Raw genomic sequence first — 13,668 nt, forward strand, 5'->3', positions numbered from 1 at the left:
CCAGGAGACGGCGAGTTCTAGTCCCGCCCCTTAGGCACAAAAACCGTCTGGGAGACTTTGAGCCAATCACCAGGAGACGGCGAGTTCTAGTCCTGCCTTAGGCATGAAAGCTGTCTGGCTGCCTTTGAGCCAATCACCAGGAGACGGCGAGTTCTAGTCCCGCCCCTTAGGCACAAAAGCTGTCTGGGAGACTTTGAGCCAATCACCAGGAGATGGCGAGTTCTAGTCCCGCTTTAGGCATGAAAGCCAGCTGAGTGACTTTGGGTCAATCACCAGGAGACAGCGAGTTCTAGTCCCGCCTTAGGCATGAAAGCTGGCTGGGGACTTTGGGCCACTCATCTCTCTCAGTCCAACCTACCTCACAGGATCGTTGTGGGGAAAACAGGAAGAGGAATGCGTGCGTTGGATCCTTTTGCTGCCTTATTTGTAAAAAATAATAAAGGCAGGATGTAAACAAATAGGAGCCTTGGTAGTACAGTGGTCTAAAGCACCCTGTTATTAAGACCAGCTGCCTGCAATTACTGCAGGTTCGAATCTCCCCAGGCCCAAGGTTGACTCAGCCTTCCATCCTTTCTAAGGCAGGTAAATTGAGGACCCAGTTGTGGGGGCAATAAGCTGACTTTGTATAAATATACAAAAGGATGAAGGCTATTGCTTAGCGCATTGTAAGCCGCCCTGAGTCTCCGGAGAAGGGCGGCATATAAATCAAATTACAAATAAAATAAAATAAAAGAACCGAAAGAGGCATGGCCCCTAGGAAAAGGGTGGGTTGAAAAGCTATGCAACCCAAGGAAGTGCTTTGTGCAAGAATATTGTTGCGCCTCCTGCTGGTCAAACAGATTAATGGTAGAACAAAAAAACAAACAAAAAAAGACATAATAGAGTTTTTCTCATTTTATTTTTCTCCATTCACCATAGTAGTGCTCCTGTCCGCTAAGAGGGGGAGAAAAGAGGCCATCAGTCCCCAAGGAACCATAGAGAAGTCCTGGAGGAACCAAGTACCAAAGAGATGGGCAGGACATAACACAGGAGTGGGCAACTCGGGCAACTCTAGGACTTGTGGACTTCAACTCCCAGAATTCCTGAGCCAGCGTTGCTGGCTCAGGAATTCTGGGAGTTGAAATCCACAGGTCGTACAGTTGTCATAACAGAAAACCTTCCTTAATCAAATCAGTCCTGAATCTGCTGTGGATATCTGGGGGAGCTTTTCTCTGAAGCTACCAGTTCAAATCCAGCCCACTTGTCCAACGGGAGAGAATGAAACCCAGAAGAAAGGAAGGCTCCTCTGCAGCCTATCCTTTTTTTTTTCCCCGCAACACGGAGAAAAACCTAGAACTCGGTCATTTTTTTGTGCGTGTCAGCTTTCTTCTGCTCCTGCTGAAGACTCGCCTCCAAAGATCGCAGCTCGCCCAGTTTCTTGTGGGCTTCAGAGAGCTTCTCTTCCAGCTTCGCGGTGGCGACGGTGTGCCTAGAAATCGTCAAGAGAGAGAGAGAGAGAGAGAAAGAGAGATCAGGAATGGGACAGGTAGCCCTCGAGTTACAACCGGCCCCTTTGCAATCGTTCCAATGTACGACTGACATCTATGAAAAGAGGACTTACGACCTGGATTCAAAGTTCTGACGGATGGGTCCCTCCGTGGTCGCATGGCCGAACTTCGGGTGCTGGGCAATACAGCTGCATTTATTGTGGTTTGCAACATCCTATAGCAGTAGCACGTAGACTTATATGCCGCTTCACAGTGCTTTTGCAGCCCTCTTTAAGCGGTTTACAGAGTTAGCCTCTTGCCCCCAACAATCTGGGTCCTCATTTTACCGACCTCGGAAGGACGGGAGGATGAGTCAACCTGAAGACGTTCAAGATCGAACTCCTGGCAGTGGGCAGAGTTTACTTGCAATACTGCATTCTAACCACCGGGAGGGAGGGAGGGAGGGAGGGAGGGAGGGAGGGAGGGAGGGAAGGAAGGAAGGAAGGAAGGAAGGAAGGAAGGAAGGAAGGAAGGAAGGGCAATACCAATAGCACTTATATACTGCTTCATAGTGCTTTTACAGCCCTCTCTAAGCAGTTTACAGAGTCAGCCTCTTACTCCCAACAATCTGGGTCCTCATTTTACCGACCTCGGAAGGACGGGAGGATGAGTCAACCTGAAGACGTTCAAGATCGAACTCCTGGCAGTGGGCAGAGTTTACTTGCAATACTGCATTCTAACCACTGGGAGGGAGGGAGGGAGGGAGGGAGGGAAGGAAGGAAGGAAGGAAGGAAGGAAGGAAGGAAGGAAGGAAGGAAGGAAGGAAGGAAGGAAGGGCAATACCAATAGCACTTATATACTGCTTCATAGTGCTTTTACAGCCCTCTCTAAGCAGTTTACAGAGTCAGCCTCTTACTCCCAACAATCTGGGTCCTCATTTTACCCACCTCGGAAGGACGGCAGGATGAGTCAACCTGGAGACGGTCAAGATCGAACTCCTGGCAATGGGCAGAGTTTACTTGCAATACTGCATTCTAACCACCGGGAGGGAGGGAGGGAGGGAGGGAGGGAGGGAGGGAGGGAGGGAAGGAAGGAAGGAAGGAAGGAAGGAAGGAAGGAAGGAAGGAAGGAAGGAAGGGCAATACCAATAGCACTTATATACTGCTTCATAGTGCTTTTACAGCCCTCTCTAAGCAGTTTACAGAGTCAGCCTCTTACTCCCAACAATCTGGGTCCTCATTTTACCGACCTCGGAAGGACGGGAGGATGAGTCAACCTGAAGACGTTCAAGATCGAACTCCTGGCAGTGGGCAGAGTTTACTTGCAATACTGCATTCTAACCACTGGGAGGGAGGGAGGGAGGGAGGGAGGGAAGGAAGGAAGGAAGGAAGGAAGGAAGGAAGGAAGGAAGGAAGGAAGGAAGGGCAATACCAATAGCACTTATATACTGCTTCATAGTGCTTTTACAGCCCTCTCTAAGCAGTTTACAGAGTCAGCCTCTTACTCCCAACAATCTGGGTCCTCATTTTACCCACCTCGGAAGGACGGCAGGATGAGTCAACCTGGAGACGGTCAAGATCGAACTCCTGGCAATGGGCAGAGTTTGCTTGCAATACTGCATTCTAACCACTGGGAGGGAGGGAGGGAGGGAGGAAGGGAAGGAAGGGAGGGAAGGAAGGAAGGGCAATACCAATAGGACTTATATACCACTTCATAGTGCTTTTACAGCCCTCTCTAAGCAGTTTACAGAGTCAGCCTCTTAACCCCAACAATTTTGGTCCTCATTTTACCCACCTCGGAAGGACGGAAGGATGAGTCAACCTGGAGATGGTCAAGATCGAACTCCTGGCAGTGGGCAGAGTTTGCTTGCAATAATGCATTCTAACCACTGGGAGGGAGGAAGGGAGAGAGGGAGGAAGGGAGGGAAGGGAGGGAGGGAGGGAGGGAAGGAAGGAAGGCCAATACCAATAGCACTTATATACCGCTTCATAGTGTTTTTACAGCCCTCTCTAAGCGGTTTACAGAGTCAGCCTTTTGTCCCCAACAATCTGGGTCCTCATTTGACCCACCTCGGAAGGATGGAAGGCTGAGTCAACCTTGAGCCTGGTGAGATTTGAACTGCCAAATTGAAAGCAGCTGGCAGGCAGCAGAAGTAGCTTGCAGAACCGAACTCTCACCACTGCGCCACCGTGGCTCATCCTATGATCATCTGATCACGTTTTGCGATCCTTATGCCCAAAACTGGAACTTATTTCGGGCAAAATGGCACTGATTCACTAAACGACCACTTTATTCGCTTAACAATGTGTTGGGGAGAGTGAAGAAGACATTCAGAGGGGTACAAATCAATCTCAACTAGGGGAAAGTCAAGATTAGCCAAACACCCCCTCCCCCAACAAGGGGAGCTGCCGTCTTTCTTATTCTTTTTGCCATTTCTGTGTGGTCAGATCTGCAGCTGGGTAGCCACGAGCTGCAATCAAATAATCCTGAAGCCTGAATTGGTGGCCCTGAATTGATACCCACAAAAGAGCAAATGCTGGTTATGGACCCCACACCACTGGGAAAATCCCCCATGTTTGTTTGTTTATTATTTATTTATTTATTTATTTATTTATTTATTTATTTATTTATTTATTTATTTATTTATTTATTTAAATTTGATTTATATGCCGCCCTTCTCCGGAGACTCAGGGCGGCTTACAATGCGCTAAGCAATAGCCTTCATCCTTTTGTATATTTATACAAAGTCAGCTTATTGCCCCCACAAACTGGGTCCTCAATTTACCTACCTTAGAAAGGATGGAAGGCTGAGTCAACCTTGAGCCTGGCAACCTTGAGCCTGGCAAGATTCGAACTTGCAATAATTGCAGACAGCTGTTCTTAATAACAGGATGCTTTAGACAACTGTACTACCAAGGCTCTTATTTATTTATTCATTCATTCATTCATTCATTCATTGGTTCGATTCTCCAGAGACTCAGGGCGGCTTACAATGCGTTAAGCAATAGCCTTCATACTTTTTGTATATACCTGCTTAGTAGGGCTTTCGGGGCCCCTAAGCGGTGTTCTTTTTTATATAAAGTCAGCTTATTGCCCCCACAATCCGGGTCCTCATTTTACCTACCTCGGAAGGATGGAAGGCTGAGTCAACCTTGAGCCTGGTGACATTTGAACTCGCAGTAATTGCAGGCAGCTGGCAGCTAAGTGCTACTTTAACAGCACTTTAGTCCGTTGCTCCACCAAGGCTCTTCTCTTTTGCCCTTCCCTTCCTTTCCCCTCTTTCCTTCCCTTCCTCCTTCCCAACCCTCCTTCCTTCCTGTATTCCTTCCCTTCCCTTCTCAAAACCTTCCTCTCTTCCTTCACCAAACTTCTTCCTCCCTCCCTTCATTTCACACAACCTATTGACACTGGTGGGATTCAGCCGGTTCGAGCGAATCGGTAGTTAAATTGCTGGCTGGCCTTGCCCCTCCCAGCCCTGCCCTGCACCCCATTTTGGCTCCCAGGTAAGTGCAGGGAGGCCTTCCAGGCCCAAAACAGGGCACGGGTGTGTATGGTCCCCCCACCCCCGCGGTCCATTTTTGCTCCCAGGGAGGCCTACTAGGCCCAAAACGGGGTGCGGAGGTGGTGGTGGCGCGTCCCCCACCCCGGTGGCCCGTTTTTCCTCCCAGGGGGATGCAGGAGGCTGAGTGCTGCCTGTCACACCCCTGGCCACTCCCACCCATCCGGTCATTAGGGCAGAGAACTGGTTGTTAAATTATTTGAATCCCACCACTGCCTAACTGACCAAATTCAGCTTAACTCCCCGGTTTGCACAATATAACAAATCACGAACGAACTCAACAGAGCTGGAACTCCACAACCGGCTAACTGCACTGGCTCCCTATTGGTCTCCGGTCACAATTCAAAGTGTTGGTTATTACCTTTAAAGCCCTACATGGCTCAGGGCCAGGTTATCTTCGAGACCGCCTTCTACCGCATAGCTCCCAGCGACCGGTAAGATCCCACAGAGTTGGTCTCCTCCGGGTCCCGTCAGCTAAACAATGCCGGCTGACGGGCCCGCAGGGGAGGGCCTTCTCTGTGGCTGCCCCAGCTCTCTGGAACCAGTTACCTCCTGAGGTCCAGACCATCCCCACCCTATTGGCCTTCCGGAAAGCGGTGAAGACCTGGCTCTTCCGGCAGGCCTGGGGCCGTTGATCTCGCTCTAGCGATCCGGTGAGATCCGGCCATGAATGGCGCGAATGAGTTTTAATGTTTTTAATGTTTTTAATTCTTAAACAGGGTGGATAAAAATCAATGATTTTTTTTAAAAAGATCAAAAAAACCAGATTTTTTTGATTTAAATCGGATTTTTTTGATTTTTATTGAATTTATTTTAATAAAAAACTTTTGGGGTAAAAATCTATCGTAAGATAGTTTTCTGTTTAAGATACATAAATCATTTAGTTTATTCAGCATGAAACGGAGCTTAGTGATGTAGCAGGAGGCTGTTTATTCTGCAACACTGGGACTATCGGTGAGTCAACAGCGGGTCAGAGGAGTAGCAGAGAAGACAGTTGCTCTTTAAAAATTATGATTTAAATCGAGTTGATTTAAATCAAGCCTTTTTACTAGTGATTTAAATCATGATTTAAATTGTGATTTAAATCAACTCGATTTAAATCAAATCCACCCTGTTCTTAAATGTTTTTTATAATGATTTTAAATATGTTGTGAGCCGCCCTGAGTCTTCGGAGAGGGGCGGCATACAAATTGAATTAATAAAAAAATAAAATAATAACCCGCATAAAACCTTCATCCGAGCGAGCCACAAGCAGAGCCTGCAGGTTGGGGAAATCTAACCTCTGGACCTTGGTCTGACCTGCCTATAAAGGCCTTTTTCTTAAAGGCAGAGCTGTCCTACTGAGAGCAGGTACCTGCACTCTTGCCTAACCTACGCGGGAAGACCTGAGAGATGGGTGTTAATTTCTGCCCCCGCCACAGGAGCAGCAGAGAAGGTCATCCGAACGACCCCTCTCCCGCCCACCAGGCCGTCTCCTTACCGCCCGACGTTGCGTGCCAAGGCCTCGCGGATCCCTCGGATGTCCCTCTGAGTCTGCTCGATTTTTTCCACGGTCTGGAAGAGGCGGACGTTGAGGGCCTTCTTGGTAGTCTTGCTGGCGTGGTAGATCTCCTTGCTGCTCCTCTCCAGCGGGGGGAGCGTCCCTCCCGGCTGCCCCCCCGAATCCTGGCTCTGCAGCTTCTCGTTCAGAAAATCAAACACGTTTCGGCGTTTCGGGCTCTGCTGCCGGACGCGGGACGCGTTCTTGCCTTTCGCCCTCCGTTTCCTGGGCTTGGACGGATCCAGCTTCCCCTCCCTCTTCTTCTGCAAGATCTCCGCGCACTGGTCCAGCGATTTCCCCTTGGGGAGCACGACGGCTAATATTGGCTCGATCCGACCCTCTGCATTTTTGCCCAGGCCTGCAAGGAAAAGTGTGATATGGGTGTGCATGTGGTACAAGAAGAATTGCAGCTGGGGCATCCATCGGGGGGCAGAGCCTCCTTGGGGGTGTACACCTCATACTGTCCTCCCACTGGACCCACACGTACCTTTTCCAAGCTCGTAACCCATCTGGGCCATAAGTTTGGAGCCTATGCCGCGCGTATGGGCTTCCCAGCTGCCGAAGGACGAAAGACAAGTGGATGTCCCTTCCCCATTCTCCGGAATGCTGCCATCAATGACTGGAGACAAGAGGGAGAGATAAGAGGCAGAAAGAGGCATTCTGGGAGTTAAAGTCTGCTGGCTGGGGAATTGTGGGAGTTGAAGTCCACCCATCTTAAAGGATGCTGGCTGGGGAATTCTGGGAGTTGAAGTCCACCCATCTTAAAAGATGCCGGCTGGGGAATTCTGGGAGCTGAAGTCCACCCATCTTAAAGGATACTGGCTGGGGAATTCTGGGAGCTGAAGTCCACCCATCTTAAAGGATGCTGGCTGGGGAATTGTGGGAGTTGAAGTCCACCCGTCTTAAAGGTAAGCTGGCTGGGGAATTCTGGGAGCTGAAGTCCACCCATCTTAAAGGATACTGGCTGGGGAATTCTGGGAGTTGAAGTCCACCCGTCTTAAAGGATGCTGGCTGGGGAATTCTGGGAGTTGAAGTCCACCCATCTTAAAGGATGCTGGCTGGGGAATTCTGGGAGTTGAAGTCCACCCATCTTAAAGGATACTGGCTGGGGAATTCTGGGAGCTGAAGTCCACCCATCTTAAAGGATGCTGGCTGGGGAATTGTGGGAGTTGAAGTCCACCCGTCTTAAAGGTAAGCTGGCTGGGGAATTCTGGGAGCTGAAGTCCACCCATCTTAAAGGATACTGGCTGGGGAATTCTGGGAGTTGAAGTCCACCCGTCTTAAAGGATACTGGCTGGGGAATTCTGGGAGTTGAAGTCCACCCGTCTTAAAGGATGCTGGCTAGGGAATTCTGGGAGTTGAAGTCCACCCATCTTAAAAGTTGCTAAGGTTGAGAAACACAATGTTACCCAATTGTAAGTCAAGGACTGCCTGCACGGTGGCCAAAGGGAGATTTGGAGGGTACAAGCAGACGATTAGGAGTAAAATAAATGCAGTAACCACAGGGCAGTGGGAAAGTCAGAAAAGCATTATCTTTTACCTTTAGCGTACGCAGAGCTATCCAGTTCATCGCCTTCGGACTCAGAGGAGGAGGAAGAGGTCTCCTCGCTACGGAGCGGAGGGATTATGCCATCCCCTTCCACCACCGCTTCCTTCAGGAGCAGCGAGTCAAACTTCACTGTGTAATAACCGCTGTCAATGTCTGAGAAAGGAGATTATTCATGTTATTTACATCCGCCTTAATTATTTCTATCAATAACTCAGGGTGATGTATATACAGGTAGTCCTCAAATTACAACAGAATTGAATAGAATAGAATAGCATGTAGAATAGAATAGAATAGAATAGAATAGAACACAGAATGGAATGGAATGGAATAGAACCCGGAGTGGAGTGGAATGGAATGGAAGGGAAGAGAAGAGAAAAGAATAGAATAGAATAGAATAGAATAGAATAGAATAGAATAGAATAGAATAGAATAGAATAGAACAGAACAGAACAGAGGAGAGGAGAGGAGAGGAGAGGAGAGGAGAGGAGAGGAGTGGAATGGAATGGAATAGAATAGAATATAGAATATATAGGACAGGATAGGACAGAATAGAATAGAATATATGGAATAGAATAGAAAATATAGAATATATAGAACAGAATAGAGAATAGAATTATTGTCACTTTGAATCTACACTTATTGGCATACATTAAAAATGAAATTTCATTGCATACAGCTCTTAAAGGGTTACCACCTCCAATTTTATAGTACATAAACGTGACAAGATAAATAAAAACAAAATTATGTAGATATCCACATATATTAGTTCACTTGGTGATCGTTTGACGTTAAGGTGGTCCTGAAAAAAGTGACGTAGGACCATTTTTCACACTTTTTCACTTTTCACACATGACTACTGCAGCATCCCCATGGTCACGCAATTTACATTCGGATGCTTGACTCATATTTATGACGGATGCAAGGTTCAGGAGTCACGTGATTCCCTTTTGCGACCTTCCGACAAAATTGACGGGGGAAACCAGTTTCACTTAACAACCACATGGCCAATTTAACAACCGCAGCGGTTCACTTAACAACTGTGGCAAGAAAAGTCGCAAAATGGGGTAAAATTCACTTAACAAAATCTCTCACTTAGCAACATCAATTTTGGGCTCAATTGTGGTGGTACGTTAAGGACTCAACTGCTTGGAAACTCATCGAATTTGGTACTCAATGCAATCTGATGCAAAAATTTTGTCCCAGTACTCATTATTTGTTTGGTACTCAACGCATATTTAGAACTTGTCGGTGTTTGGCTGCCTTGTGATTCACTATATTATTCCTTAGGGGGAAAATGTGGGATCTGGGATTTTAAAAGCTGCAGTTTGAGAAACACTGAGTTAAAAGGATGGCAAAAAAATGGGCTGCCTCAGATCTCCGAAAGCTTCTACATCAGTGAGCCAAGGAAACGTTTAAAAAATGAGCAAATTTGGAATACAGCAGCAAAGCTAGGGGGGGAAAAAGTGATCTCTGGATTTTCTTAAAAGAGCAAATCATCCACCAAATCTGGGTGCAATTAAGGGGCCCACAATTCTAGGTCAGAGTTCTACCTGTCCCAGGTGTAGCTGCCAGCGTCCTAAGCTGTTCTGACCCAGCCTTAGCACAAGCAAGAAACAGACTCCATCTTTATTTATCTCCTGTGAATTAATGGCATTCACACACCAAAAAGTCTAGGCAAGAGTCCTTCAAGGAGTTAACTGCAGTAAAAGACCTTATCAGTTCCTTGAGATAATTGCCAGGCCACAAAGCTGCAAATTAAGTTCTGGCAAGCAGTCTGAGGCACGGAACAGGATAAGCCAAATCTTCAGAAATACAAACTGTTGTCTCCTACGACCACCCACTCCACTTTCCTTCTATTTATTCCCCAGCCAGGGAGGGGCGATTCAGCGTCCACATGTGCTTTCCTTCCCAAGTTGACTCCTTGTCCTCCGTTGCTCACCTCTCCTAAGAGCTCTGTGCATACATGCATCTGGAACAGGCCCCAGCTGTTCTTCCTCCCCACTCATATCACTCTCCAAAGGCAGCTGCCTCTCCAATGGCTGGGAAATGTCGGACGGCCCTGGCTCTATCTTTGCGTCCGACGCAGAGCATCCATCAGAGCCTTCTCCAGACTCCAGAACTGGCTCAATTTCCTCCCCAACTTCCTTATCGTCCGAGTCTGCCGCCAGCTCAGCTGGCAGCTGGAGGGCCACAACATAGACTCTTCATACAATGAAAACCCATGGGGCGTGCCGAAATCGACCTCACCTGTGATTTTAGCAGCGTACCAGATCCCATCCTGGTGTCTCGCCAGGCAGGCTGACCCCACAGCTAGACAACTGAGGTCAGGCTCTTCGAAGGGATGCAGTTCCTCAATGGATACCACCTGCCCGTGGGAAAACCTGCCATGAAGACCACGAAGGGAGAGTCCATTGTAAGTGCCTGGGTTTCAAAACAGCGTAGCTTTATACAGGAAGTCCTCAACCTACGACCAGACTCTGTAGCAAACATTGCAGGTTATGACGGACTTCCTTGGCGGCACACATGACCCAGATTTGAAGAACTGATGGATGTCCATTCCCCACTTCCCTGGACAATTGGGCTGCACTTATGGCCATTGGCAGTGTCCCGCACATGATCAAAATTTGGACACTTGGAAATTGACTTAAAATAATGACGGTCGTAGCCGTCCCAAGTCATATGACCACCTTTTGCGACCTTCTGACAAGCAAAATCAATGGGGGAAACCAGACTCACTTAACAACCGGGTAACTGACTTAATAACTGCAGTGATTCACTTAACGATTGTGGCAAGAAAGGATGTAAAATGGAGCAAAATTCACTTAGCAACCCTTTTTGCTTGGCAAAAGAAATGTGGGGCTCCACTGTGGTCATAAATCAAGGACTATCTATACAGAGATTCCCCAAGCAGAAAAAGAGCAATCTTATCAGGTAGATTCTGCCCACAGGATGTGTCCTGCATAATGAAAGAAGTGCTTTTTGGACATATCAGGGTATCCCGCCCATACTACCAGTCGATCTACTTACCGACAATTCTCCTTAAATCGACATTTGTCATCCAGGAAAAAGGGACATGGCTTCAAAGACTTGTGAGTTGGGTAGAGGTAGAGCACCCTAACTCCAGGCCCTCCATCTTCCAAACACTCACTACCTACAATCATAGCATTGTGATACTCCAGGGTTCCCCAGGAACTGTAGTAAGGAGCTTTCACTTTCATCCCGCTGGCTATTTCTTCTTCTTCCTCCTCCTCCTCCTCCTCTTCTTCCTCTTCATCACCCGTCCCATCTCTGTCCTCTTGAGTCCTTAATGGACCATCCTCTTCCCCTATTTGCTCAATGGCTTCCTTAAAAGCAGCATATTCGTCATCAGCGTTCGGGCGGCCAGCTTCTCCACCACTCTGTTGAGGATGGGTGGAGGAAGGCGTGGAGAGCGCCTCGGGGTTCAAAACTGAACAAAGTTTGCTTTTTTTCACAGACAGGAGGCTGGCTTCGGTCAGTTCTATCAGCTGCCTTAAATCGCCCTGCAGCTGCATTAGATCGGCCTGTTGCGTTGGGTCCAGCCCAGCTCCCAAAGCCAAGTCCACCTGCTGCAGCTGAGCACTGTAAGTCTGAATGGCTGTTTCCAAGCTCTCCTCGTCCATGGCTGCGCTCCTTTTCTCTTCAGAATTCAGCACATTTCCAGCTTAACAGGCAACAGAGAAATACGATATTCATCCAACAATAAGGGCCGCACTTTAGTTCATCGCTGCGTCTGTTTTTTACTCATCTCACTGCAAGAAACGCAGATAATTGTCAGTAGGTTTATACTATTTTTCAGGAAAAGCTTTCACAATTCTGCACAATGGCACATGAGACATTTGAGCAGGTTACAAAGCAGTATTACAGGTAGTCCTCAATTTACGATCACAGTTAAGCTCAACATTTCTGTTGCAGAGCAGGGCGGTTGTTAAATGAGTTGCCCGCATTTTACCTCTTTTGCCACATTTATTAAACAAATCCTGTGGTTGTTTAAGCAAATCTGGCTCCCCCCCATTGATTTTGCTCGTCAGAAGCCAGATGGGAAGGTTACAAAGGGGAGGGGGGGGTCGTGTGACCCCAGGACAATGCAACTGTCATGAATACATGCCAGTTGCCAAGCGCCCACGTGACCATGGGGATGCTGCAATGGTCATAAGTGTGAAAATTGTTCATAAGTCATTTTTCTCAGTGCTGTTGTAACTCCACTAAACAAATGATTGTAAGCCGAGGATTATCTGTATTGGGAAATTATGCCGATAGCATCTAAAAAGCACCAAGGTATTTATTCTATCTTCTAGAGTGGCAGAAAATTTGCAGTAAAACGTGCCTCCATGTTATGACTCCGGAAACGAGTGCCTTTTCAGGAAAAATAGATCAAAATAGAGCCCTGGTGGAACAGCAGACCAAAGCACTGTTATTAACATCAGCTGCCTGCAATTACTGCAAGTTCAAATTTCACCAGGCTCAAGGTCGACTCAGCCTTCCATCCTTTCTAAGGTAGGTAAAATGAGGACCTGGATTGTGGGGGCAATAAGCTGACTTTGTATAAATATACAAAAGTATGTAAGGCTATTGCTTAGCGCATTGTAAGCTAGCCTGAGTCTCCGGAGAAGGGCGGCATATAAATCAAATTAAAAAAAAAAATTCAAAGGAAAACCAAGTCAGAAAACCAATTTTTTGTCAGGAAACCAGGTTTGAAAATCCATGCGCTGTAGATAAAAACTGCAACCAAGCTATAGCCCCCCCCTCTTTTGCTGCTACCGGTGTTGCCTTTTACGAAAAAAGCCAATGAAATAATTCCTAATACAAAGGGATTAAAATTTCCTGCGGTTGATATTTCTTAATTTCTTAATCAATTAATTTCTTCACTTTGATATTTAATGGCACAGGAGCAAAGGCAGGAAAGAAAAGGTGGCAACTCCAGGTAGTCTCTGAGCAGAGAAAAGAAATATGATTTTTTTTTCTCTCTTTTATTCTTCGGAGCTGACAGCTTCTGCCTTATGAGCCAGGCAGAAATTCAACAGGAAAAGCCCCAGCAAAAAAAAAAAAAAAGAAAAAAAAAAGGATTTGCGAGCAGATAGGAAGAGGCCTCGTTCCAGGCTAAACTTTTCTTTCGTTTGCAGTTAATTCAGACGAAAAAGGAGCCCACCCAAGACAATGGACGCATCTCCCATCATCCACAGCCTTATGGGTCCCTTAGGAGGGAGGACGATTAGCGTTGTAGTCCTGGGCTTCTGGGCGGGGTCCGACTGGAGACCAGCGAAAGCTCCCCCGCGCCACCCAAGCGAGGGGAAAGCGATTCACCAGCACGACCTCCCCGCCTCAAAGACGGACAGCTTTTCCCTCTTTCAGTATCCAACGACCGCCATGACGGTTCTCGCAAACCGCCTCCGCTTCCGGTCTCCTACAGAGGCTTTCATGACCATAGAGAGAGGCCGACCGGAAACGGCTCGTCCTCCCTCTTCTTTCCTTCCCTGTCTATGGTTCACGCCCGGCGAATCCCACCGGAAGTGCCTTCGCCTACCTCTTCTTTCCT

General features: G+C 47.5%; 1 protein-coding gene across 1 annotated transcript; it reads right to left on the reverse strand.

Annotated features, from left to right (window-relative positions):
• Positions 1-908: 908 nt before the first annotated feature.
• On the reverse strand, positions 909-13,544 carry ZGPAT (zinc finger CCCH-type and G-patch domain containing). The gene is made up of 7 exons (XM_070940229.1): positions 13,282-13,544; positions 11,142-11,884; positions 10,362-10,495; positions 8,106-8,267; positions 7,053-7,184; positions 6,506-6,923; positions 909-1,468 (listed from the first exon to the last, which is right to left on the reverse strand). The coding sequence occupies exons 2-7, from the start codon at positions 11,753-11,755 to the stop codon at positions 1,330-1,332; spliced, it is 1,599 nt and encodes a 532-aa protein (XP_070796330.1). The 5' UTR covers positions 11,756-11,884; positions 13,282-13,544; the 3' UTR covers positions 909-1,329.
• Between the last annotated feature and the right edge of the window lie 124 nt (positions 13,545-13,668).

This window comes from Pituophis catenifer, unplaced genomic scaffold, assembly GCF_029215685.1.
Source record: "Pituophis catenifer annectens isolate HBS135680 unplaced genomic scaffold, rPitCat1.0.hap2 SCAF_3, whole genome shotgun sequence".
NCBI classification, from domain to species: domain Eukaryota; kingdom Metazoa; phylum Chordata; class Lepidosauria; order Squamata; family Colubridae; genus Pituophis; species Pituophis catenifer.

Excerpts from the sequence above, each read along its gene's own strand:
- ZGPAT (XM_070940229.1), bottom strand. The coding sequence starts at position 11,755 with ATGGACGAGGAGAGCTTGGAAACAGCCATTCAGACTTACAGTGCTCAG. Across the intron at positions 10,496-11,141 it reads CGATTTAAGGAGAATTGTCG|GTTTTCCCACGGGCAGGTGG; the intron begins GTAAGTAGATCG and ends TCTTCATGGCAG. Across the intron at positions 6,924-7,052 it reads GGGTTACGAGCTTGGAAAAG|GCCTGGGCAAAAATGCAGAG; the intron begins GTACGTGTGGGT and ends TTTTCCTTGCAG.